The sequence below is a fragment of the Hibiscus syriacus genome, unplaced genomic scaffold, assembly GCF_006381635.1.
Source record: "Hibiscus syriacus cultivar Baekdansim isolate YM2019G1 unplaced genomic scaffold, ASM638163v2 tig00112452_pilon, whole genome shotgun sequence".
Taxonomy (NCBI): Eukaryota; Viridiplantae; Streptophyta; class Magnoliopsida; order Malvales; family Malvaceae; genus Hibiscus; species Hibiscus syriacus.
In genome coordinates, this window is record NW_024063335.1 from 96,727 (window position 1) to 119,112 (window position 22,386).

The window sequence follows — 22,386 nt, forward strand, 5'->3', positions numbered from 1 at the left end:
TCACAATTTTTTCTGTTGGCTCATCATCGTCTAACTGGTCAATACGAAAATCGGAATTTGGTGCTGAAAGTTGATTGGGATTTGGATTAGGGAAAGGTTGTGGGTTTTGAGATTGTGTTTGGTATTGGAAATGTGGTGAAACAATATTTTCTTGGTGATGAAATTGTGGTGGAACCATTAAATTTTGAGCACCATAAACTGGGGTTGAAAAACTTAGTTGATTACTACCCGCTACTGACCCAACTTCACTACTTCTAGGTTCAACAACATACAATGTAACATCATCACTTGAAACACTAATGTAAGCAATGAATCGTTCAACATCTTCATTGTCGGTTAACAAATAAACTTTACCATTTCTCTGATAAGATAACCAAAAATCCACTTAGGGGCTCTAAATTCAATTTATTTGCAACACATAACATTAGAGTTTCATAAGTTAACTTTTTTAATGACAGTTTTAGTTGAAGATTCATGGGTAAAAGCATATATTGTAAAACACCATGAACATTCTCCCATGACCCTCCAAAACACAAATCTATCCAAACATGATCAATATTAGATGATTTTATTATTGTAAATTAATTTACTAAACAAACGAGCTGCGAAACTAAAACCTGTTGCCGGATGGGGAAGGATGTCGTTGGATATAGGAACGGATGTCGTCGGAGAGAGTGATAGATGGAGATGAAATGAGTTGCGATTTAGGGATTTAGGTTATGAGTTGTTGCTGCTGCGTAGTTATATACCCAAAAACATTTGTGTTGCGAAACTAAAACCTATTGCGAATTCAGAAATCGAGTTGCGAATTTGAAATTCAGTATTGCGATAGTCAGAATCGCGTTGCGATAGTCAGATTCGCGTTGCGATAGTCAGATTCGCATTGCGATTTACGTATTCGCATTGCGATTTACGTATTCGCATTGCGATTTAGGAAAATCGCAACGCGAATTTGGAAAATCGCAATGCGATAGTCAGAATCGCGTTGCGAATCTGGAAACTGATTTGCGATACCGGAGATCGCGTTGCGAATTATCGATCACATTGCGATTTAGTTGGTCATTTTGGCAAATCCAAAAAAAGTTGTTAAAATCGTATATTATAAGGCATTTTTTGTCACCGATGTTATTTTCTCATTTAATAAATAATATTTCTTTGCATAGGTATGTATTTAAGATGAAAATATTGGATACAACTGGCTGGAACAGTGGAAGAAAGCAATCATCAATTGTTTGATCAAAGTTGAAGCCGAACTTGAGTGTATAAAGGCACTGACGTGAACAAATAATAAGACCGATCGTGATTCGTGATCCAAATTAATCACTTGATTTACCATCAATTTCCAAAATTTCATATTAAAATATATATCGTGATCTAAAAAGTTGCAATGTGACTCATTTGATAAAGAAATGTTTTTGTTCATGGGATGTAATTAACAAATCTGCAAACGAATCCCTGAATGGTGATAATTGCCTAAAAAAATGGGTGAGGGAACCAACCTTGCTGCTCAAGCTGGCTGCAGGAGAGTACCTCTCAAGGGTTGCTTTTGGCAAAGAGGAAGGCAATACAAATATGAGACTACCTCTCGAAAGGAACCCTTGTAATTATAAAACTAATTCAATCCACTCGAACTTCAGTCCGCCCAAAACACACGCAATACCATAATCCGATTAGAATTAATGCACCTAGAGCTCAAACAGACAGGAAAAGATTCACTTCCATTATTTACTTCATTACAATTTCTAATTCATGAAGTTTATAAATTGTTCTTGATATATGACAAGATTTCTTTTTCTTTTTTGGAAAGATGATAAATGACAGAAATACGTTTTCAATTATGAAAACATTAACAGCACAACAATAAATGTGTACCTCAAACTCTAAGTCCTCTGGCAAGACAATTTTTTTTTTTGGGGGGGATAATCATTATGCCTCAACTTTGGGTCTTGTCTCCACTACAGCAGGTCAAATAAGTTCTGCACTTGCAACAAAAACTACATATCCTCCATGCTTTTATGTCTTTGGCAAGACTGGTTACTTGTTCCATCTGCACTCTTCCAAAACAAAGGTGACACTGTTGGTTTGGCTTTCTTGTTATGCTTTAGATATTGAAGAAATGACCAGATATATTTTATCACATCATAGTGAAAACAAGCTTCCTGAACAGATATGTGACAAAATATGTAACCAGTCCAACATCTAAAACATATGAACTTAATTCCCAAGGCAAAAGCCCTGAAGTGGTATAAAACAACACATATGGGAAAATTATGACAAACTCATACATACACATACCACATAAGTTCTAAAGATGCAAGCGGTGATCCTGCACTGTTGAAGTAAGACGAGAGGTCCACATCCAAGCCATCATACATGTTCAAGAAAAGCATTCCCTGTATTCACATTGAAAATCATGAGGAAAACAACCTTATTAACAGATATTCATTCGATTATTTTATCTACTTAGAAAGACGCCATAGAGGAATCCATATGTTTACATACCAGCAACTCATGAGCCGACTTTCTTTCATTTGGGTCTTTTTTTACACTGTCATGGATAAAAGAACTCCAAGTTAGGCTTCAGTAAACTCATACAATCAAACAGTTCCACGAAATCCAAGTGAAAGAAAAAATACAACTGCAGAGGCTATCACTCCAGTGTCAAAAGGAAACTACTAAACGATCTCTTTCGGAGAAAGAATATAAAAATCATTCTCATTATAGTGAAAATTCTATAACATCTTTTAGGCAAGTTTATCAAGTATTTCATTTAAAAAATAACCTTTACCATGCAGATATAAATGAGCGAAATTCAGGAGAAAATTGATCTGAAGGTGCAGAAGGTGGTGGTTGTTCAACAATTTGTTCCATGAGCTCATAAAAATTAGTCCATCCTTCCGCCTGATTTGGTGGGGAGTATGGGAATGGACCAGTTGCACACTCAAGTAACATTAGCCCTAAGCTCCAAATGTCACTTTTATAGCCATAATTATCACCAATAATTCCCTCAGGCTACAAAAGAAGTAAATCAACATTAAAAACCAATAAATGTTGAACAAATAAGAATAAAATAACCTTAGCCACAAAACTAGTTTCTCTTGGTACAGTAAATTACTTACAGACATATAGTTGTATGTGCCAACAAAAGTGTTTGCTAGTCCTGAGGTGCTTTTAATTTTTGCACTCACACTGAAGTCGGTAATCTTGACCTCTCCTCTATATGATTTATTAACAAGTTAGATGGCTTTAAGTCTCGGTGGATAATGTGTCTTTCATGATGAAGATACATCAAACCCTTTAGCACCTGCATTATGAGAAGAATATAAAATGAAAACGAGAACATCTGGTTCTTACAATTGATTGTTTCGGAGTGAAAATGTACCAACCTGCTTACATATCGCAGGAAGATAGGGTTCGGGAATGGATTTAACCTTTCTCAGAAAATCTGCTAGGGATGCACCATCCATATACTCCAAGATGATTGAAATGGCACCATTTTTATAGAAAGACTGATAACAAACAACAACATGTGGACACTGAGACGATTGATTTATTTTCAATTCCTTTGCAATCTGCTTGCATGCTGACTCTTCGATATTCATTTGAATAATCTGATGAAAGAAATCAGGTCAGGATTTGCTATATCACGAGAACAAGAAGGAGATGCAAAACTAATCAAATTCTTTTGTTGAATGGTTATTTGGATAGCTCCAATTCTTAAAAAGAGAACAATTTATTACTAATTCATAGTGTAACCAGCAAGAGAAGCATCACTTTGACAGGAAATGGATCAAAATACATTTGTCAAGCATGACTTGGGAAATATTTTTGGTCATCATTTATCATGATAAAGCCTATCAAGAATCAAAAAGTTTACATAATTCAGACATTTTAATAATATAAACCAGAACAACCACTGAAGTTATATATTTTCTACAGCTCCGTTGAATTTAACAGGAAATATAAGGTTCTAGCATTCACACAATGTAATTTCATTACCCTACAAGATGTTATAAAATCATCCAAATGTCGTCGAAACTTGAAATGGTGAGGTTACCCTTGCTTAACCAAGAAAAAAAATGAGAGGACTTCTTAAAAAAGAACATGAGATTGCGAATAGAGAAAGTGTTGAAAACACTTAAACTTGGCTCATGGATATTTTACCTTCAATGCAAAAAATTGTCCAGTTCATTTGTGTTGGACCAATTGCACAATTCCACCATCACCCTTGCCAATAACTTTAATTTCGTCTATATCTTCTCCGAGTCGGTTTCTGATGGCTTAATAGGCGGAGGCTAAAACAAAGAGAAGAGAAAAGGAGAGAGACAAATTAAAATCTTTGAAACATGACAAGATCTTCTAAATTCGCTAACGATAAGCATCTATTGAGTCAAAAGAATCTCAACAATGAAAAGAATTAAAGACGCAAGTTCATTGGAAAAAGAAGAATAAAATATCTTACAGCTTCAGATTCGGATTTAGATACAATTCGAACTCCATCCTTGTTAACGAGGAGATCGCCGTATTTGAATGTGCCGCTCTCGGTTCTTCCATTAAAAAAAATAATATATAACAGCAAAATCAAACTTTGAAAAACTTAAAAGAAAGTTTTAAAAAAAGTTTGAATGAGTGGACGTAATAACTAATCACGCTTACAGAAATTTAGCGAAGGAGGTCTCGGCAGGAGGAGGAAGAGACAGCTTCAGATTAGGGCTTAAAATTCCCTTTGCCTTCGTCATTTTCTGAAAGTAAAATTAAGAGAAGAAAAAAAGGAAGTTGACAGTGTTTCAATGTGTACCTCAAACTCCAAGTCCTCTGGCAAGACAAACTTTTTTTTTTTTGGGGATAATCATTATGCCTCAACTTTGGGTCTTGTCTCCACTACAGCAGGTCAAATCACTTGAGTAAAAAAAAAAAAAGTTATGCACTTACAACAAAAACTACATATCCTCCATGCTTTTATGACTTTAGCAAGACTGGTTACTTGTTCCATCTGCACTCTGCCAAAACAAAGGTGACACTGTTGGTTTGGCTTTATTGTTATGTTTTAGATATTGAAGAAATGACCAGATATATTTTATCACATCATAGTGAAAACAAGCTTCTGAACAGATATGTGACAAAATGTGTAACCAGTCCAACATCTAAAACATATGAACTTAATTCCCAAGGCTAAAGCTCTGAAGTGGTATAAAACAACACATATGGTAAAATTATGACAAACTCAAACATACATGTTGAAAGTCAAACTTTTTGTCGGATAAGCTGGGTGAACATGGCAGTAACAAAAACTGAAAATTTCTTGAAAATAAAATAAGCATGTGTTTAAAGAATGTTGTAGCATAGTTGAAAAGCTAAAAATATGGTTGAGTTGACAGCAACATAAGGAATTCTTATTGGTTAAGAAAGATTAATGACCACGTGAGAAGAAATTAGTTGTATTTTTTTATTTAAAAGTACTGACAAGTTGTTCACCCTTTTCAGCTGGCCTGTTATTGACTATGGAAAACAAAATTAAACAAAAGGGGCTTTAATTTGGATGCGATGAATATCGGCTGATGTTTTGTTTTGTTTTTTGGTCTGTCATTTTTATGGCTACCCAACGGGCTTGGAGAGTTGAGCAAATTTAACGGCTACGGTTTCTGGTTGTATGTACGAATTAGTACTATTAAGTGATGTCTACAGAAAATTTGCTAGGCAAGGCATCACGCGATAACGTAAGGCTTGTATAGAACCTGCACTAACTTCAAGACCAAACAGGATGAAGTTATTGCAATGTAATACGAATCATGGTTGTTCAGATTGATCACTTGAACAAAATACAGATGTGAAATTCTTTACTTGTTTTGAAACAAGTCCATATCAATTCTCAAATTCTAATATATATGTAAACTTTAAAACATTCTTTAATACGTTAAAGTGGATAAAGAAAAAGCAACGAGGACTTTTTCAAAGTTCCGTTCACCGAATCATCGACTTGGCTTCCCAGTTTCCCAAGACAGTACTTTCGTACAAGACACAGAACATTAACTTACTCGGCATAACAAGACAGGCATGTCTTCTACCGACAAAAGATCATGTTTTATCAACTACTAAAATGGGGGAAACAAACATGTCATATTTTAGGATTCCACCAAGTCTAAAAATAAAAACATCCTGGAAAAGAATCACACAAACAAGATAAATTTAATATTGTTGAGCTCAATGTCGGTGTATCACGTCCCGTAAGAAAACTATCGTATAGTATATTATACACAAGTGTGTTCGACAATTTCATGAAAAATTACATACACGAGATTGAAAACTTAGTCCAGCTGCAGCACAGGCCTTCTCACTGTTCTTATAATTTAACCTGAAACCCAAGGATTATGGTAAGTAAGCAAGTTCTAAATGTCAACAATGTTGATGGAGAATTTGGATAGCGACTGTGGCACTCCCGATATTATCGGTCCGTACGTCTACAAAAAAATACACATGGTAATTAAAGTATGAAGCATAAACACGAGGACAGCACACTGTTATGACTTAGTTTTGATTGAATGTTCAAGCACCAATTCACAGTGTTAACTTGTACCTTGTGATAATTTAACCTGAAACCCAAGGATTATGGTAAGTAAGCAAGTTCTAAATGTCAACAATGTTGATGGAGAATTTGGATAGCGACTGTGGCACTCCCGATATTATCGGTCCGTACGTCTACAAAAAAACACACATGGTAATTAAAGTATGAAGCATAAACACGAGGACAGCACTCTGTTATGACTTAGTTTTGATTGAATGTTCAAGCACCAATTCACAGTGTTAACTTGTACCTTGTGACTTTCATGAACTTGGCGCAGTGGAACTGCAAGCAATTTCATGTTTTTGGGTACAATAAATTTTCGACTTTCGGGTAACCTCACAAGGAAGACTTTGGTGCACTCCTATAAAATTTAGATCAACATTAGAACGGAGAAAGGTATGACATCACTGCAGGATCAAGATTATTGTACCAACAAACCTTGGGCTTTTTTGCATTGAGAGGCAAGTAAGGATACATTAGCGTTTCGAAATCATGCCGCCACCACATGCCAAGACATTCTCCTACCTATATGTTTAAGAAAATGAGAATATTCACACCATTTCACAACAATACGTGCAAATATAAATGGGAGAAAACTGCTATACCTGCCATTCAGTTTCATAGCCATCTTCCGTAGCAGAAAGCTTCCCGGAAAGCTTACGTTTCAATCCATTGATATCTGGAAATCCAGCTCAATCTTAGTTCAGTGACTCGAGTTTATAAGACAGTTCCATAGAACTAGCAACTTACCTGATTCACCTGGCCTCAAACGACCACCAGGAAGCTTGAAGAAGGAATTTCTAACTTGCAGCAGCAGCAGATGAGGATGCTTGAACAACTGAACCTGAAAGACAACATTGCTTAGAACATGTGTACAAAGGCATAACTAAATTAATACATTCAATCTAATTTCGCACGGAACACATAATGGTCTCCGTGTAGAAAACAGTCTACCCTTTATAAGCAGTCTGGCCTAAATATCATTGTGCTGCCAATTGACTAGCAGTTTGCCATGGACTGCAAGTCCGGAAGGCACTTTCAAATTGTTTTATTTAAGAAAACTAGGAAATAGTACATATTTTCAGCCTTGAACAAACAAAACCAAGGTAATAGAAAACAGAACCGACCAGAATAACAGCTTCTACACAAGTCCTCAATCCATAAGCCGCATAACTAGGGAAGAAAAAGGTTTAGAGTGTTAAACCCCATAAGCATATAAAAAGAACCCACTACAAAGAGAGAGATCTGGTGAAGTACTTGGATTTCATCCTATTAATACGATCGTACAGAGTTTCATCCTTGAACACAATGGCTTCTTTGGATCCAAAATAGTAACAACTTAGAGGGTAAATATCCACCCTTTTTCCATCATCATCGCTGCTACTATGACCGTTGATTGATTCTCCTTCGGCTTCTACTCCCATGTGAAGATCTCCCATCTAAAATTTTCCCAGTAAACTCAAGCGACGGACGGAAAGAGGGCAAAAGAAAAACGAGGGTGTTCGATTTAAATCTAACGTGTCCCAAAAGCAGAGCATGTTCTTCTGTTTCCGTCTGTTTAGTTGTATTTGACGTGGCGTTCCATAGACACTTGGTTTCACACTAGACTAACGATTGTCTGTGCAAAACACAACAGATCAGCATTCTGGATGTTCTTGTTGGGAATGGAAGGACAATATGGGAGAGACACGTCTCTGCGCTTGGATACTTCGGTTTACCTATTGTCTTCTGGGCTTTACCCTCCCATCTTACACCCTTAGCAGTAAAGCGCGCCCCTGCATCGCGTTATACGATGATTTGACGCCACGTGGGGTATAACTCTCTCCTGCACCACGCTATACGGTAAGCTGGCACCACGTGGGTATAGCGCGGCCCCTGAAGCGCGCTATACCTGTATATCTGACACGTGAGGTATAGCGCGGTACAGGGGGCGCGTTATACCCCTAATTACTCACGTCCCCATCCTCCCTATAAATATCCCATCCTCAATCACTTTTATCACACCAAATTTTCTCAAATTCTCTAAATTTCTCTCAAATACTCTCTTTTTAAGGTATATTTTATAATATTTTTACTATTATGTTTTTACTTTATTTAATATTTTACTAATATAATTCTTTTGCAGATATATAATGGAAGGCAGTCTACTTCGCTCGGATAGAAATCATATATCTCTACACTTTGCTGATACGGTAACATTTTAACGTTTTAATTTAATTTAAATTATTAGTAATATTTAGTCATTTATTTAATGCATGATTATTAGATTAAGAATTAAATATCTCGACACTTTGCTGATACGGTAACATTTTAACATTTTAATTTAATTTAAATTATTAGTAATAATTAGTTGATTCATTTAATGCATGATTATTAGATTAAGAATTAATTTTTGTAATTATTTATTTTTAGGAGAAGGACCGTGTATTAGATCCTTTTATTAGGAATCTTAAGTTAGTGATACCCAGCCGTGTCTTGCCGTATTAGTAGAGGCTGGATTCGGTTACATAGGTAGATATCAGGGTCACTGTAAGATAGAGCCAGACTTGATTTCTGCCTTAGTAGAGCGGTGGAGGCCGGAGACCCACACATTCCACCTTCCGTGCGGAGAGTGCATGATCACGCTTGAGGATGTTTCTATGCACCTGAGGCTTCCGGTGGATGGAGATGTGATATCGGGGATAGCTTCCGGTTCTTGGACTGCTTTGTGTAGGGATAGTCTAGGACGTGTCCCGGAAAATTTTATCGGAGGTAAGATACCGTTAAATTGGTTAGATCCCAATTTTCGGGAGTTGAGCGTAGACGCCTCTGAGGATGAGGTTAAGATGTATGCACGGGTATGCATACTGCAACTGATAGGAGGGTTTCTGATGCTGGACAAATCGCGCAACCTAGTTCACTGCATGTGGTTGCGACATCTTAGCGACTTTCGTCTCGCCGGATCATTCAGTTGGGGCTCGGCAGTTTTGGCTTTGCTGTACAGGGAGATGTGTGGAGCCACTGACTACAGGAGTAATGCTATCGGCGGATATCTTCTGCTGCTGCAATCTTGGGCATGGTATCAATTGCCCTTTTTATGTCCCGTTGTGAAGAACCCATTCGTATTTCCACTACTTCTGAGGTAATTATAAAACTGATTTTGTATATTAATAATTTTATAGCGTATAACAAATTTTTTTCCTTGAATAGGTGGTCTACTGATAGGAAAAATCATCAGGAGCTACCTGATGATTTAGAAAAGATTAGGGTGCTAATTGATCATAAGGTTGACACACAGGTATGAATTTTAGTGTTTAAAAATCGATTTTAGATTATAATTATATAATTAGATTATTATTTTGATAAAAATTATATATTATTTGTTTTAGTTTGAATGGGTTCCATATTCTACTGATGATGTGAGGGCGGTGATCCCACCTGAGTTGAGGGGTCCATTAGATGTTTGGATGGCAATGGTCCCTCTGATCTGTTATGCGACCGTCGAGTGGCACTCCACTGATCGCGTGCTCCGGCAGTTTGGTTGTTTTCAACCAATTCCGGAAACACCTCGCAATATGGACGAGTTGCATAGCTTAGACAGACGCGGCAAGACAGACACAGATTGGCTGGTTAGGCATCATGGGTGGGTCGTGTTGTGGGAGGATCGACATCGACGCCTTCCCCGTAGAGAGCCCATTTTTTATGACCTCTTGATGTATGCTGAGGATTATTATAAGTGGTTCAACAGTAACGGGAAACCGTTTCTACTTCCTGAGGATACACGAGGGTAGACCTTTCCACTACGTCGACAGAGACGTTCACCGACACAGCACCATCGTCCCCGACTCGTGGACGGAGAGCAGGTGCATCCGGTTCATCCTCAGCTGCACCAGCAGGACCTTCCCAGCAGCCACCGCAGCCATATATGATGCTGCAGCCATATATGATGCCGCCATCGCCTTTCCATTACCAGATGCCGCCGCCGCCTTCACCCGTTTCATGACCCCGCCACCGCCACAGTCACAGATGACCCCTCTGGAGGTTATTATGGGTCTATGTTTGCAGACCCGACTTGGGGTTCATATGCTAGATATTTGGCAGGTTCAACCTCATCACCCATGGCCGCAGCACAGACACCGCCTCCTGTACAGTTTTCACACTCAGCGATGTCTGGGTTTTATGAGTTTTCCCAATTTTCGCAGGCCGGTGGGATAGTCAGTCATACACCTACAGGGTCCTTATTCTACGGAGGTGCTTCATCGTCATCAGCTCCTCATGTACCTGCGCAAGACGACGACGACGATAACGGTGATGACAGCGAGGAGTCAGAACCAGTGATACGAAAAAATCCTCCTCAAGATCGACAGCCATCGCCCTGCGGAACACATTCGCGTCGCAGGCATCGATAGATTTTGTTTTTATTATATTTGTATTTACTTTATTTTGTTAAATTGTAATTTTTTTATTTCTCATTTAATACTTACTTTATTTTGTTAAATTTGTTGGACTTTTTTAATGTATTTCAGTTCGTTTTTTTATTACCATTTAATATCAGTTATTGTAATTTGGTTATCATTTACCATTTAATACTTATTGTTATTAGTTTGTTAAAATTTAATGATTGTGTTTGTTTTTTAATCTTCATCAGTGATTATCAAATGACATTAACTTGAAGTAAATGCAAATTAAAGTAGAAGAATTATTATTTGAAAATAAAATACATCATTTCCTCATCAATTGTTACTTGATGACAACAGAAGTGGACATGTTTTTCTAGTGTGTCCTGGGTTTCTATAATGCCCACATCTTCTGTCTTGTCTAGATCTTTCTCAAATATCCATATCGCAATGAATTCGATTGGATTTTGGATGACCACGCTCCCTCAATAAACTCGGATTTGGTTCAATCGGAAGCCAATCTTGAACCTCATCAGGGTCTTTGTCATTACCTATGGGGGAAACTCAAATTCGTATACCTTAAAAACTTCAGATAGTAGGTATACGAGATCCACAAAATGGTTATAGTCTTGACGTGTATGCGAGCAAACTGCTATCACATGAGAACATGGATACTTCAGAGCTTGAAAAAACCTACAGTCGCACGTTCTGTCCCTTAGATTTACTCTTAACGACACAACTTCAATCCCTTGAAGAGGTCGCGGCAACTATGTGACACGAAACATTTCGTGCCTTCTAGAGAAGCTTGTTACAGACATTCCATTTGATGCAGCAATTTTTTTCTGTAGATCTGCAACTAATTTAGGGTGATAGACATGACCGCCTTGCATCCAGGTTTGAGCTTGTCCCCCGAGCTTCGCAAAAAGCGCCCCCAAACGAAAATATGTAGTCTTTACTAAAGCCGCTACTGGTAAGTGACGTGTACCCTTTAAGGTTGAATTGATTACCTCTTCCAAGTTGGTCGTCATGTGTCTATATTGATATCCACCATCATATGCGTTCGTCCACATTTTGTTTATCGATGAGGCTGATGTAATCATATCCTTCCTCGTTCTTCACCCGTAACTCTTGAAACATTGATTCAAACATTCGAGGAAGTAGTTCGTAACCTGATCAAAAAATGTATAACTTACTAACTTGTTGTCTTTGCAAAATTAAAACGATCGAAAGAAAACAAACTTGCTAAGTTTTACTTACCCATGCGCACAATTAATTGATGCTCATCATTATTCTTGTACCTTCCATGGTAGTTCGCGGCAATGTGTCGAAGACAATACCTATGTTGGAAAAGGGTGGTTGCCACATTGGACCCAAAGACTCCATTGCTGCTTTGATCCCAGCTCCGCGATCTGAAATGACACAGATGTTTTCCCTCGTGATAACATGTGCCCGTAAATTTCAGAGGAAAAAAGCCCAAGAAGCTGTATCTTCTCCTTCGGCAAGAGCAAAAGCAACTGAAAGAATGTTGCGATTGCCATCTTGGACAACTGCCAATAATAAAACTTGCTTGTATTTTCCATACAAGAAAGTCCCGTCGATCTGGACCACAGGCTTGCAGTATTTGACAGCATTAACGCACTGTGGGTAACTCCAAAAAACTCAGTAGAATTGGCATCGATCGCGAAGAACTCGATCATTATGGTATGCATAGGAGGTTTCGAAGTCCACAATTGTCCCAGGATTCAACGTTTGCACCAGCCTACACCAACCTGGAAGTTCGTTGTAAGATGCATCCCATTCGCCACGAAGTTTGATAATGGCATTTTGTTTTGCCAACCAAGCTTTTTTATAGGAGACAGTGTACCCATACTGCGATTGTATAGCTGAAATCAATACTGCAACAGCTATATGAGAGCTTGCTTTGACCATGGGCATGATGGCTTGGCATATTACTTCAGAGACCAAGTTGGGATGATCTTGGTTGACCCCTCCAGCACAACATGTGTGAGGACCGTTGTATACTGTTAGTTCACATCTGTTGTTTTTCATCTTCCTCTTCAATACACGAACCATCCAATTGCATCCGTTTTCGCGCTGGGCACAGTAGCATACATATTTTTCGGTCGTGGAGCGGTCTACTCTGGACTGAACATAATTACGGATATTGTAATTTTTGATAGCCATCATCGCTTCTTCTTTGCTTGAAAACTCCATGCCTAAAGATAACTCACCATTATTTATTGATGAGTAATACCCATAGTCACCAAGATGAGGCATATCCGCAAATTCTGGCTCGTAAATTGCACCATAATCAGCTTCATACATGTGTGCAGGAGGGTCAGTTTGTGCCACATTTCCTGGAACTTCATCATCATCGGAGTTGAATTGCGGTGATTCTTGGTCAATGAATAGTCCAGTCTCAGCACCATCTGCACCAGGCTCACGAAGCGGTTCTTCTGGTGGAGATGATGGTTCCTCCATGCTCTCCACATTTAGGTCGAAGAACCTACTACTTGCACGCCTTCCCCTTGAACTAGAAGGCATATCGACATTGAGATCGAAAAAAGCTCGCAGTCGAATGCCTCCCCCTAGAGCTTGAAGCCATCGCGTCAAATGGAAACTGCACAGATGGTTGCGTCGATGGCATCTCCATTTTAAGGTTAAAGGGATTTGTAGATGAATGCCTTCCCCTTGAACTGGACGCGATGTTGCCATACGGATTGTTCGTGAACCTACCTCGGTACATATCGTAAGGAGTTGCGGATGAATGTCTCCCTATTATGGCATTAAAATCATTACACATTACTGTCGTCGGGCTGTCAACTTGTTCAGTCAGCCCATAGTGGGAGCTTAATGATTGACCCCGAACAGCACGCACTTGAACAAAATGTGCATACATCTCAATAGCGGCGTCTGAATAATTACTTTGAGCTTAAACCATCATTTCAACATCATCATTGTTCGAAAGTTCAAACGCTGTATAAGTTAATGGCAATAATGATGTTGGAAATCTATACTGCAACGACGACACTCTTCTAATACTTCCAACATGAATCTTCCTCGAAATCTTCGTTATCAGCTCCTCAAGAGTTATGTTTCTCTTGAATGATATTTTAACACGCTAATTTGATACGAAAACAACGCCGGTTTCATCTTCTCGAATTTCACCATCATAATAAACAATAACTGAAAGTCGCGCCATTATTTGAGTTTAAAAGTGCGGCACTATTAAATCTGTAAAAAAAATAAATGAAATAAATCTGATTTAATAAATTATATATGAACGAACATATAACACAATAAATTTTTTACACATCAACGTAAATAAATTAAATAATATAATTTAATATTATTACATGCACCGCAAAACTATTTCAACGTATGCTCCCGCTTTCCAATTTTACAAACACAAAAATTAATTGAAAATAATTAGTATAATATTTTTTCAAATAATCATAATAAACAATAAATATAATAAAAAATTATAACAAAATTACCTTATAACGAAAAATCGCACGAACTTCTAAATAAAATATGAGAAGATTGCCAGAATTATTGACTCGTTGACGAAATTGTTGTATTAATTTATAAGTTGAGAGGAGAGATGTGAGAAATTAACCGGCGGAGAATGGTATTTATAGCGAGAAAAGTTATACAAAATGTAGTATATGATCCGCGCTATATAAAATTATGTTTAAAGGTATGTCGCGGTACCTGCCCCGCGCTATATAAAATTATGTCAGGAGTAAATGTATAGCGCGGTACCTGATCCGCGCTATACCCCTACGTGGCGTATAGCGCGTTGCAGGGGCCGCTCTATACCCACGTGGCGCCAGCTCACCGTATAGCGCGGTGCAGGGGGCGCGCTATACCCCTCGTGGCGCCAAATCATCGTATAGCGCGATGCAGGGGGCGCTTTACTGCTAAGGGTGTTAGATCGAGAAATATAGTCTGACTGGTGTTAGATCGGTAATATTACAGGTCACCGGTGATATATCGGGAAAATCACCCATTAACGGATCATTATTAATTTTATTAAAATACAATAATAAATTATTAACCATTTAATAATTATTTATTTTTATACAAACTGTTATTTTTATTAAAAATAGAAAAGATCCAAAATTATAATAAAATTTTACAACCTAGACATATAATTAGGACATTTTTTGTAACCAATGACAAAAGAATGATCATACAAGAAAAATGTTTGAAAATCTAACAAAAAATTTCAACAAAAGACATATATACAAATAAATCTAAGTGCATTGATAAATGAATTACAAAAGAAAATCAAGCTAATGAAAGATTATTGACAAAACACAAATCAAAGTTGAGTAATGTTAGAAAATAATCCACGGATACAAATTGTGTATACAAATGCAATTCGAGAGTCTGAAGCAGAGAATAACAACATAATGATAGTATCGTCTTGATCGGTCGTGGTAATATCAAATTCAATCTTGAGAAAAAAATATAAACAAAAACAACAGTTAAACAATAAAAAGTGTACCAAAAGACAGAGAAAAATTATCATAAAAACAAAAAAAATGTGTAACAAAGACAGCTATTAAAAATAAAAGAAGATGATATAACAAATTAAAAGAAAAATAAGGTATATCGACGACAACGACCAACATCAAAATCAATAATGACGTCAATCATCAATCAAAGATGAAGAAAGAAATAAGAGATGTTTGGAGTTTTTTTTTAAAAATCTGATTGAATTTAGGTTAATTGTACTTTGGGGGTCAAAGATAGAAGATAAAGGAAGTGAGCATGAATGTAAATAAATTCGTTCTATTTGTATATATACTTGGGATTCAACAAAGTTGATGGTATAAGAACGTGAATGCAGGAAAGCAGGCAAAACTCTCTTCTAATGTTGTAGGCAAATACATTTTCTATAAGCGTTTTAAATGATTAATAGGTTAGAGCTGAATGTCACGACAAGCCACAACTTGATTCTCAAAGAAGAGCCTTTTCATATGGGAAAAAAATGAATTGACTATAAAACTGCCATGGAAAAGCAATTAGTTTATAGTGACATAGCCATCCACCACAAAAGAGCTTCATTCGAGTTGGATTTTAGTCTTTAGCCACTAATCTTATATGTTAAACTTACAAAAATTCACCACAATTTATAGAATTGGTCCACTAAATTATAGGTGAAGGACGGAAATACTCTGAAACAAGAGCGTCCCCAGAAGCATCCGATACAAAGAATGGACATAATTGAGCTTCCTTTTATTCATTATGAAAGCAGAGGAAAACTAAAAAGATAGTATGAGTAAACTTGATTAACAATAGGCGACAAAAAACATCTATCCATAATTGTAAGAAACTGCTTTTTGAAATGGGGAACATGAAATACTCCATACTCGAAACCTATCTTATTTTTTTTTCTTGGAATTAAAAAAATATTTTTATATGAAAATTTATATTAAAAATTACACTAATAACTCATTTCAACCATGAGATCATAGAAAAAAAAGGCGTACTGTGAACATATAACTTGCTATGGTAAAACTTGTTTTATTTATTATAATGTATTAGTATTATGAACAATAAATCTATACAACAACAACAAAATCTTATTTTCATATGCAATAGGGTAAGGGGAGGTAAACAATAAATCTATAATTACAACAATTCAACCAAGGAATACAAATTAAATACGTATGAATTTTGACGAACTAAATTAAACGTGGGAGAAAACAACAGATTATCTACCGACGCTAACGAGCCGAAATGCTTAGCTGTTGGGGAGACTTAGAGGACACTTCGCGGTCTCTGTCTGTCCATTCCTACTTTCGTTTTTCTAATTTTATTTACGTGATGATAATAATAATAATAATAAGCTTAATCCCACACGTTAACCACGCGCGTTATAATCACAGCATGATTTAATATCCGTTCATGTCTTGTATCACCGGAGACTGTTATAACCATTTTTTAAAAATTTTATTAAATATTATTTTTAAAAATAATTATTACTTTTATTTGAAAAATTAGAGATTTATAAATTGAATTGGATTAAATTGAAAAGGGAGTTATCATCGAACTTTGAGTTAGGTAGATCGAATACCTAAATAAGTCTTTTAAAACAATTTAAAAAAAACCTTTTTTAAGACAAAATTCGGTATGCGTTAATCAGAAATTTGATTTGATGGGTCCGGGAATCCGTTACGCGTAGGGAATGATTAACACTCCCACAGTGTCCAAAATTAGTACTGTTTCACTTACACGTTATCAAAATGGCAGAAATTATAAATCGCATTGATAATTAAAGTATAATCCTTTTATTAAAGTTAATTAATTTGCTTTGAATTAATTAACTAAAAGAAAATCCTTTTACTCGAATATTCTATCTTCAAAAATATAAAAGATGCATATCGAATATAAATTGCCTATCGACATTTTGCATAAAATAAAATAAATTGCTATTTGAAGAGTTGCATCATTTGAATAATAAAATTAATTAGCAAAATAAACAAAATTTATTTCAAGTTCTCATGTCGTTAAAATGCCGTATCGGATCGCACCACTTCGACCAAGTGATGCTTTCCACGCTCATTCTACGCATATGTGTTCTTGAAATTATTCAGATAACATTAATCGTTAAGGAAATACAATAAAAACAAAAGTGATTGTAAATGTAAAATAAAATATTTACAACATAAAATAATAACACTTATTTAATGTTATACATAAAAATATACATAATAAGCGAAATATGTAAATTCATAAGGGACTAAAACAAAACAATAAAAAGAGTTTACACATCAAACTATAAATAGCCAAATAAACATATTTGAAAATTTAAGGGGCCAAATTGGTACTTAACAAAACTTGAAAGGCTAAAAAGTAATTACAAATAAATCAGAGCCAAAATCACAAATATTAAACAATACAAGTACTAGAAGTGAAAATAACCTATAAATAATATAAAGGACTGAAATGAACTAAACAGAAACTGTTGAAAATATTTTGATGTTTCGATATAACAAATTAAGTTAAATGAATTTTAAGATTTTACAAAAGATTTTCAAAGTATATTCGATGTAATTATTCGAATATCAAAATATTACTCCAAGTCTTTCAAAGTTCATTTTAATCCTTACTAAAGTGTAAAATTGTGTTTTATACTTAAACTATTTTAAAACAATTTTACAAAGTATTTCGAGCCTTAATCGAGCTAAAAATATTCTCTTTTTAAAGGGTTTCAAGAAAAATCAGATTGTCCAGGGGGTACAGATTCCCCCCAGGGGGTATCGATTCCCCGGGAACAGATTCCCCCCAGGGGGTACAGATTCCCCCCCAGGGGGTACAGATTCCCCCTGCATGGTTTGGCTCCGAGAAATAACAGATTACTCGAAGGGAACCGATTCCCCCTTGAGGGTACCGATTCCCTCACTGTTCATCAGCCCAACGGTCATAATATTTGAATATTATGAAGGGGTATCGATTCCCTATGAAGGGTACCGATTCCTACCATTCTGGGCAACCTATTTTTGCAGAAAAATCATTCCCAAACGGCTCCAAAACATCCCCAACGACTAGATATGACTTCAAACACATTCCAAGCTATAAATACAAGCTAAGGACACTTGAAGAAGTAAAAGAACAACTATCCAAGCAATCAAACACAAGAGAAGAGTTTTTCATTCTTATTTCATCTTTCTCTTGTAAATATTTTGTTCTTGTGAGCTCAATCTTGTAAACACCTACCTTAGAGAGGTTTTCTTGTTTACATCTTTTATCATTTTGTAAAGGGGAAAGGTTCTAGCTTATCCCGTGTAAAAGCTAGGGAAAAGGTTCTAGTTTAGCCCGGAAAAACTAGGGAGTTGTAAGGTTACTCTTTGTCCTTAAAAGAAAGAACAAATTAGTGAATTTGTTGGAAAATCCTTGGTGAGGAGCTAAGGTAGTGGACGTAGACTTTGGTTGAGAAAGTCGAATCACTATAAATCGCTGTGCAATTCTCTATCTTTCAATCTCCTTACTCCCTAAACACAAAACCATTCCGACCCCTCTTTGCAAATCGTTCTGGTTATCGATTCGAGCTTCCGAAAATCCTAACAATTGGTATCAGAGTCTAACTCATTAAGAAGGTTTAACCACCTTGATACGATCCTAGAAGAAGCTCTACCAATTCCCGACGCAACCGACAAAGAAATGACTTTTTCCTCCGGTGCTTATTATCTTGAAGAATATCCTATTATGGATTCACAATTGGTCAACAAGCCACCCTTCTTCAATGGAGTAAATTATGCACATTGGAAGAATAAGATGATGTACTTCATTCAATCATACAATCTAGGAGCTTGGTACTCAATCATGGACGGTTACTCCTCTCCACTCGGCAAGTACAACGATTGGAGTAGAGAAGAGAAGAAAAAATTTCAGCTTAATTCTAAGGCTATACATATTCTATTTTGTGCTTTAGGCCCAAATGAATATGGAAGAGTCTCATCTTGTTCCAGTGCCAAAGAGATTTGGGATAAGCTCCAAGTCACTCATGAAGGAACCGATGAAGTGAGGGAATCAAAGAAAAGTCTTCTCAACCATAGCTACGAGAACTTCAAGATGAAACCCGATGAAGACATCAAAGCTATGACGGATAGATTTTCCGTGATTGTCAACGGTCTCAAGGGATATGGAGAAGTAATCCCAAATGAGAAGCTTGTGAGGAAGATGATTTACTCTCTTCCAAAGAAGTGAAATCAAAGAAGATGACCATTATCGAAGCAAGAAACCTAAAGTCTCTCACTCTCGACGAGCTAATTGGTTCCCTTCTCACTCATGAGATGATGGTGAAGGAAGATGAAGAAAGGGAAGAGAAGAAAAACAAGAAGAAGAAGAATGAGGACGTAGGCATCAATGAAAGCTATCAAGATTCAAGTGATGAGGTGGATGAAGACAATGATGAAGATGAAGTAGTCAACCTATGCCTCATGACCACTCAAGAAGAATTCGAGGTATCTTCTAACTCAAATGAATTTAATTCATTTACTTTTGATGAGTTACAAGATGCTTATAATAGGTTGTATTTGGGATTTGAGACCATGAATTCCAAATATACTAAATTAATTTCAAAACTCAAAAATAAAGATAATTTGATTTTGAAAGCAAAAGTTGATTTTGAAAATCAAAATGAAATTTTGAAAAATAATTTAGAGCTTTCAAAAATCAAAATAAATGATTTAGAAAAAGAAAATTTTGAGTTAGGTGTTAAGTTTAAAAGCTTAATAAAATAAAAAGAATTAATTTCTAAAATCAACCTATTATGTTTAAATATGGCAAAATGCTCACATTTCCATTATAATGGTCATATGGAACATACTTGTCCTTTGAAGAAAGGAAAACGTTTTAAAATTAGGCAAGTATGGGTTCCAAAACGAACAAGGGGAATTGTAACTAACGTTCAAGGATCCAAAGCAATTTGGATACCAAAATCTACTTAAATGTATCTTGTAGGTGTGTGGAAGCAATTGTGATGAAAATGATGATATTCAAGATGCTCTAGCCACACATGAAAAAGGAATGGGTAACCTCTAAGCTTAATACTTTTAATTTTGGATTATTTTGTTGCTCATTTGATTTTAAGCATGTATGTGTTTTGGTTTTAAATGATTATGCATCATTGTTTTAATCTCATGTATGTTGAAAAGATGATTATGATGAATATTTTAAAGTTGTAATGATTTTTCAGAATTTTTAGTTCATCATAATAAAATTTTGGTCAAAATTTGTTTTAATGCAAATGATATCTCTCTAACAATTGATATCAACTTTTCAAATACTTTGATTTTACAAATTTTAAAATTTTTGACCTAAATTTGAATGCTTATGCATGTGGTTTAAATGAAAATGATATATCTCTAACAATTGATATCAAAATTTTCAAATGCATAACATTTTTGGAAAACTTTATGCATATGCACTTAATTTTAACAATTGGTATTGATATCAAATTTCAACAATTGGTATTGCATAAAGTATTTTAGTCTTGGATATATTGAATTTCACGTGCTACTAACATGTTTGTTATTCTTTGTTGAAATTCAATTTTGTTTAAGTGTCTTGTTCTTAAAGCTAAATTTTATTTGGAATGCATTTATTGAGGGGGAGCTTTGATTTTTTCAAATGATTTTTAAAATTTCAAATTTACTACTTACTCTCCAAAGTTATTTTGAACTTTAAAAGATTAGAGTCTTTTTGATTTAACAAAAAGGGGGAGAAGTGTTAAGGTGTTTTAAAGGGGAGAAGTGTTAAAGTAAGGGGGAGTAATTTCAAACTTTATTTCAAAATCTTAGAATTACTTAAATGTTTTGTTATATCAAAAAGGGGGAGATTGTTGAAAACATTTTGATGTTTCGATATAACAAATTAAGTTAAATGAATTTTAAGATTTTACAAAATATTTTCTAAGTATATTCGATGTAATTATTCGAATATCAAAATATTACTCCAAGTCTTTCAAAGTTCATTTTAATCCTTACTAAAGTGTAAAATTGTGTTTTATACTTAAACTATTTTAAAACAATTTTACAAAGTATTTCGAGCCTTAATCAAGCCAAAAATATTCTCTTTTTAAAGGGTTTCAAGAAAAATCAGATTGTTCAGGGGGTACAGATTCCCCCCAGGGGGTATCGATTCCCCGGGAACAGATTCCCCCCAGGGGTATAGATTCTCCCTACATGGTTTGACTCCGAGAAATAACAGATTACTCGAAGGGAACCGATTCCTCCCTTAAGGGTACCGATTCCCTCACTGTTCATCAGCCTAACGGTCATAATATTTGAATATTATGAAGGGGTATCGATTCCCTATGAAGGGATATCAATTCCTCTCATTCTGGGCAGCCTATCTTTGCAGAAAAATCATTCTCAAACGGCTCCAAAACATCCCCAACGGCTAGATATGACTTCAAACACATTCCAAGCTATAAATACAAGCTAAGGACACTTGAAGAAGTAAGAGAACAACTATCCAAGCAATCAAACACAAGAGAAGAGTTTTTCATTCTTATTTCATATTTCTCTTGTAAATATTTTGTTCTTGTGAGCTCAATCTTGTAAACACCCACCTTAGAGAGGTTTTCTTGTTTACATCTTTTATCCTTTTGTAAAGGGGAAAGGTTCTAGCTTATCCCATGTAAAAGCTAGGGAAAAGGTTCTAGTTTAGCCCGGAAAAACTAGGGAGTTGTAATGTTACTCTTTGTCTTTAAAAGAAAGAACAAATTAGTGAATTTGTTGGAAAATCCTTGATAAGGAGCTAAGGTAGTGGACGTAGACTTTGGTTGAGAAAGTCGAACCACTATAAATCGCTGTGCAATTCTCTATCTTTCAATCTCCTTACTCCCTAAACACAAAACCGTTTCGACCCCTCTTTTCAAATCGTTCCGGTTGTCGATTCGAGCTTCCGAAAATTCTAACAGAAACATAA

General features: G+C 35.9%; 1 protein-coding gene and 1 pseudogene across 1 annotated transcript; both read right to left on the bottom strand.

Annotated features, from left to right (window-relative positions):
• Positions 1-1,919: 1,919 nt before the first annotated feature.
• Positions 1,920-4,765, bottom strand: LOC120179766 (annotated as a pseudogene).
• Positions 4,766-6,241: 1,476 nt separating this feature from the next.
• LOC120179748 (pre-mRNA cleavage factor Im 25 kDa subunit 1-like) lies at positions 6,242-8,070 on the bottom strand. Its single transcript, XM_039185263.1, has 8 exons — positions 7,820-8,070; positions 7,690-7,735; positions 7,313-7,406; positions 7,168-7,241; positions 7,001-7,087; positions 6,813-6,923; positions 6,590-6,696; positions 6,242-6,334 (listed from the first exon to the last, which is right to left on the bottom strand). Exons 1-7 carry the CDS (start codon positions 7,999-8,001, stop codon positions 6,625-6,627), a joined length of 666 nt encoding a protein of 221 aa, XP_039041194.1. The 5' UTR covers positions 8,002-8,070; the 3' UTR covers positions 6,242-6,334; positions 6,590-6,624.
• Between the last annotated feature and the right edge of the window lie 14,316 nt (positions 8,071-22,386).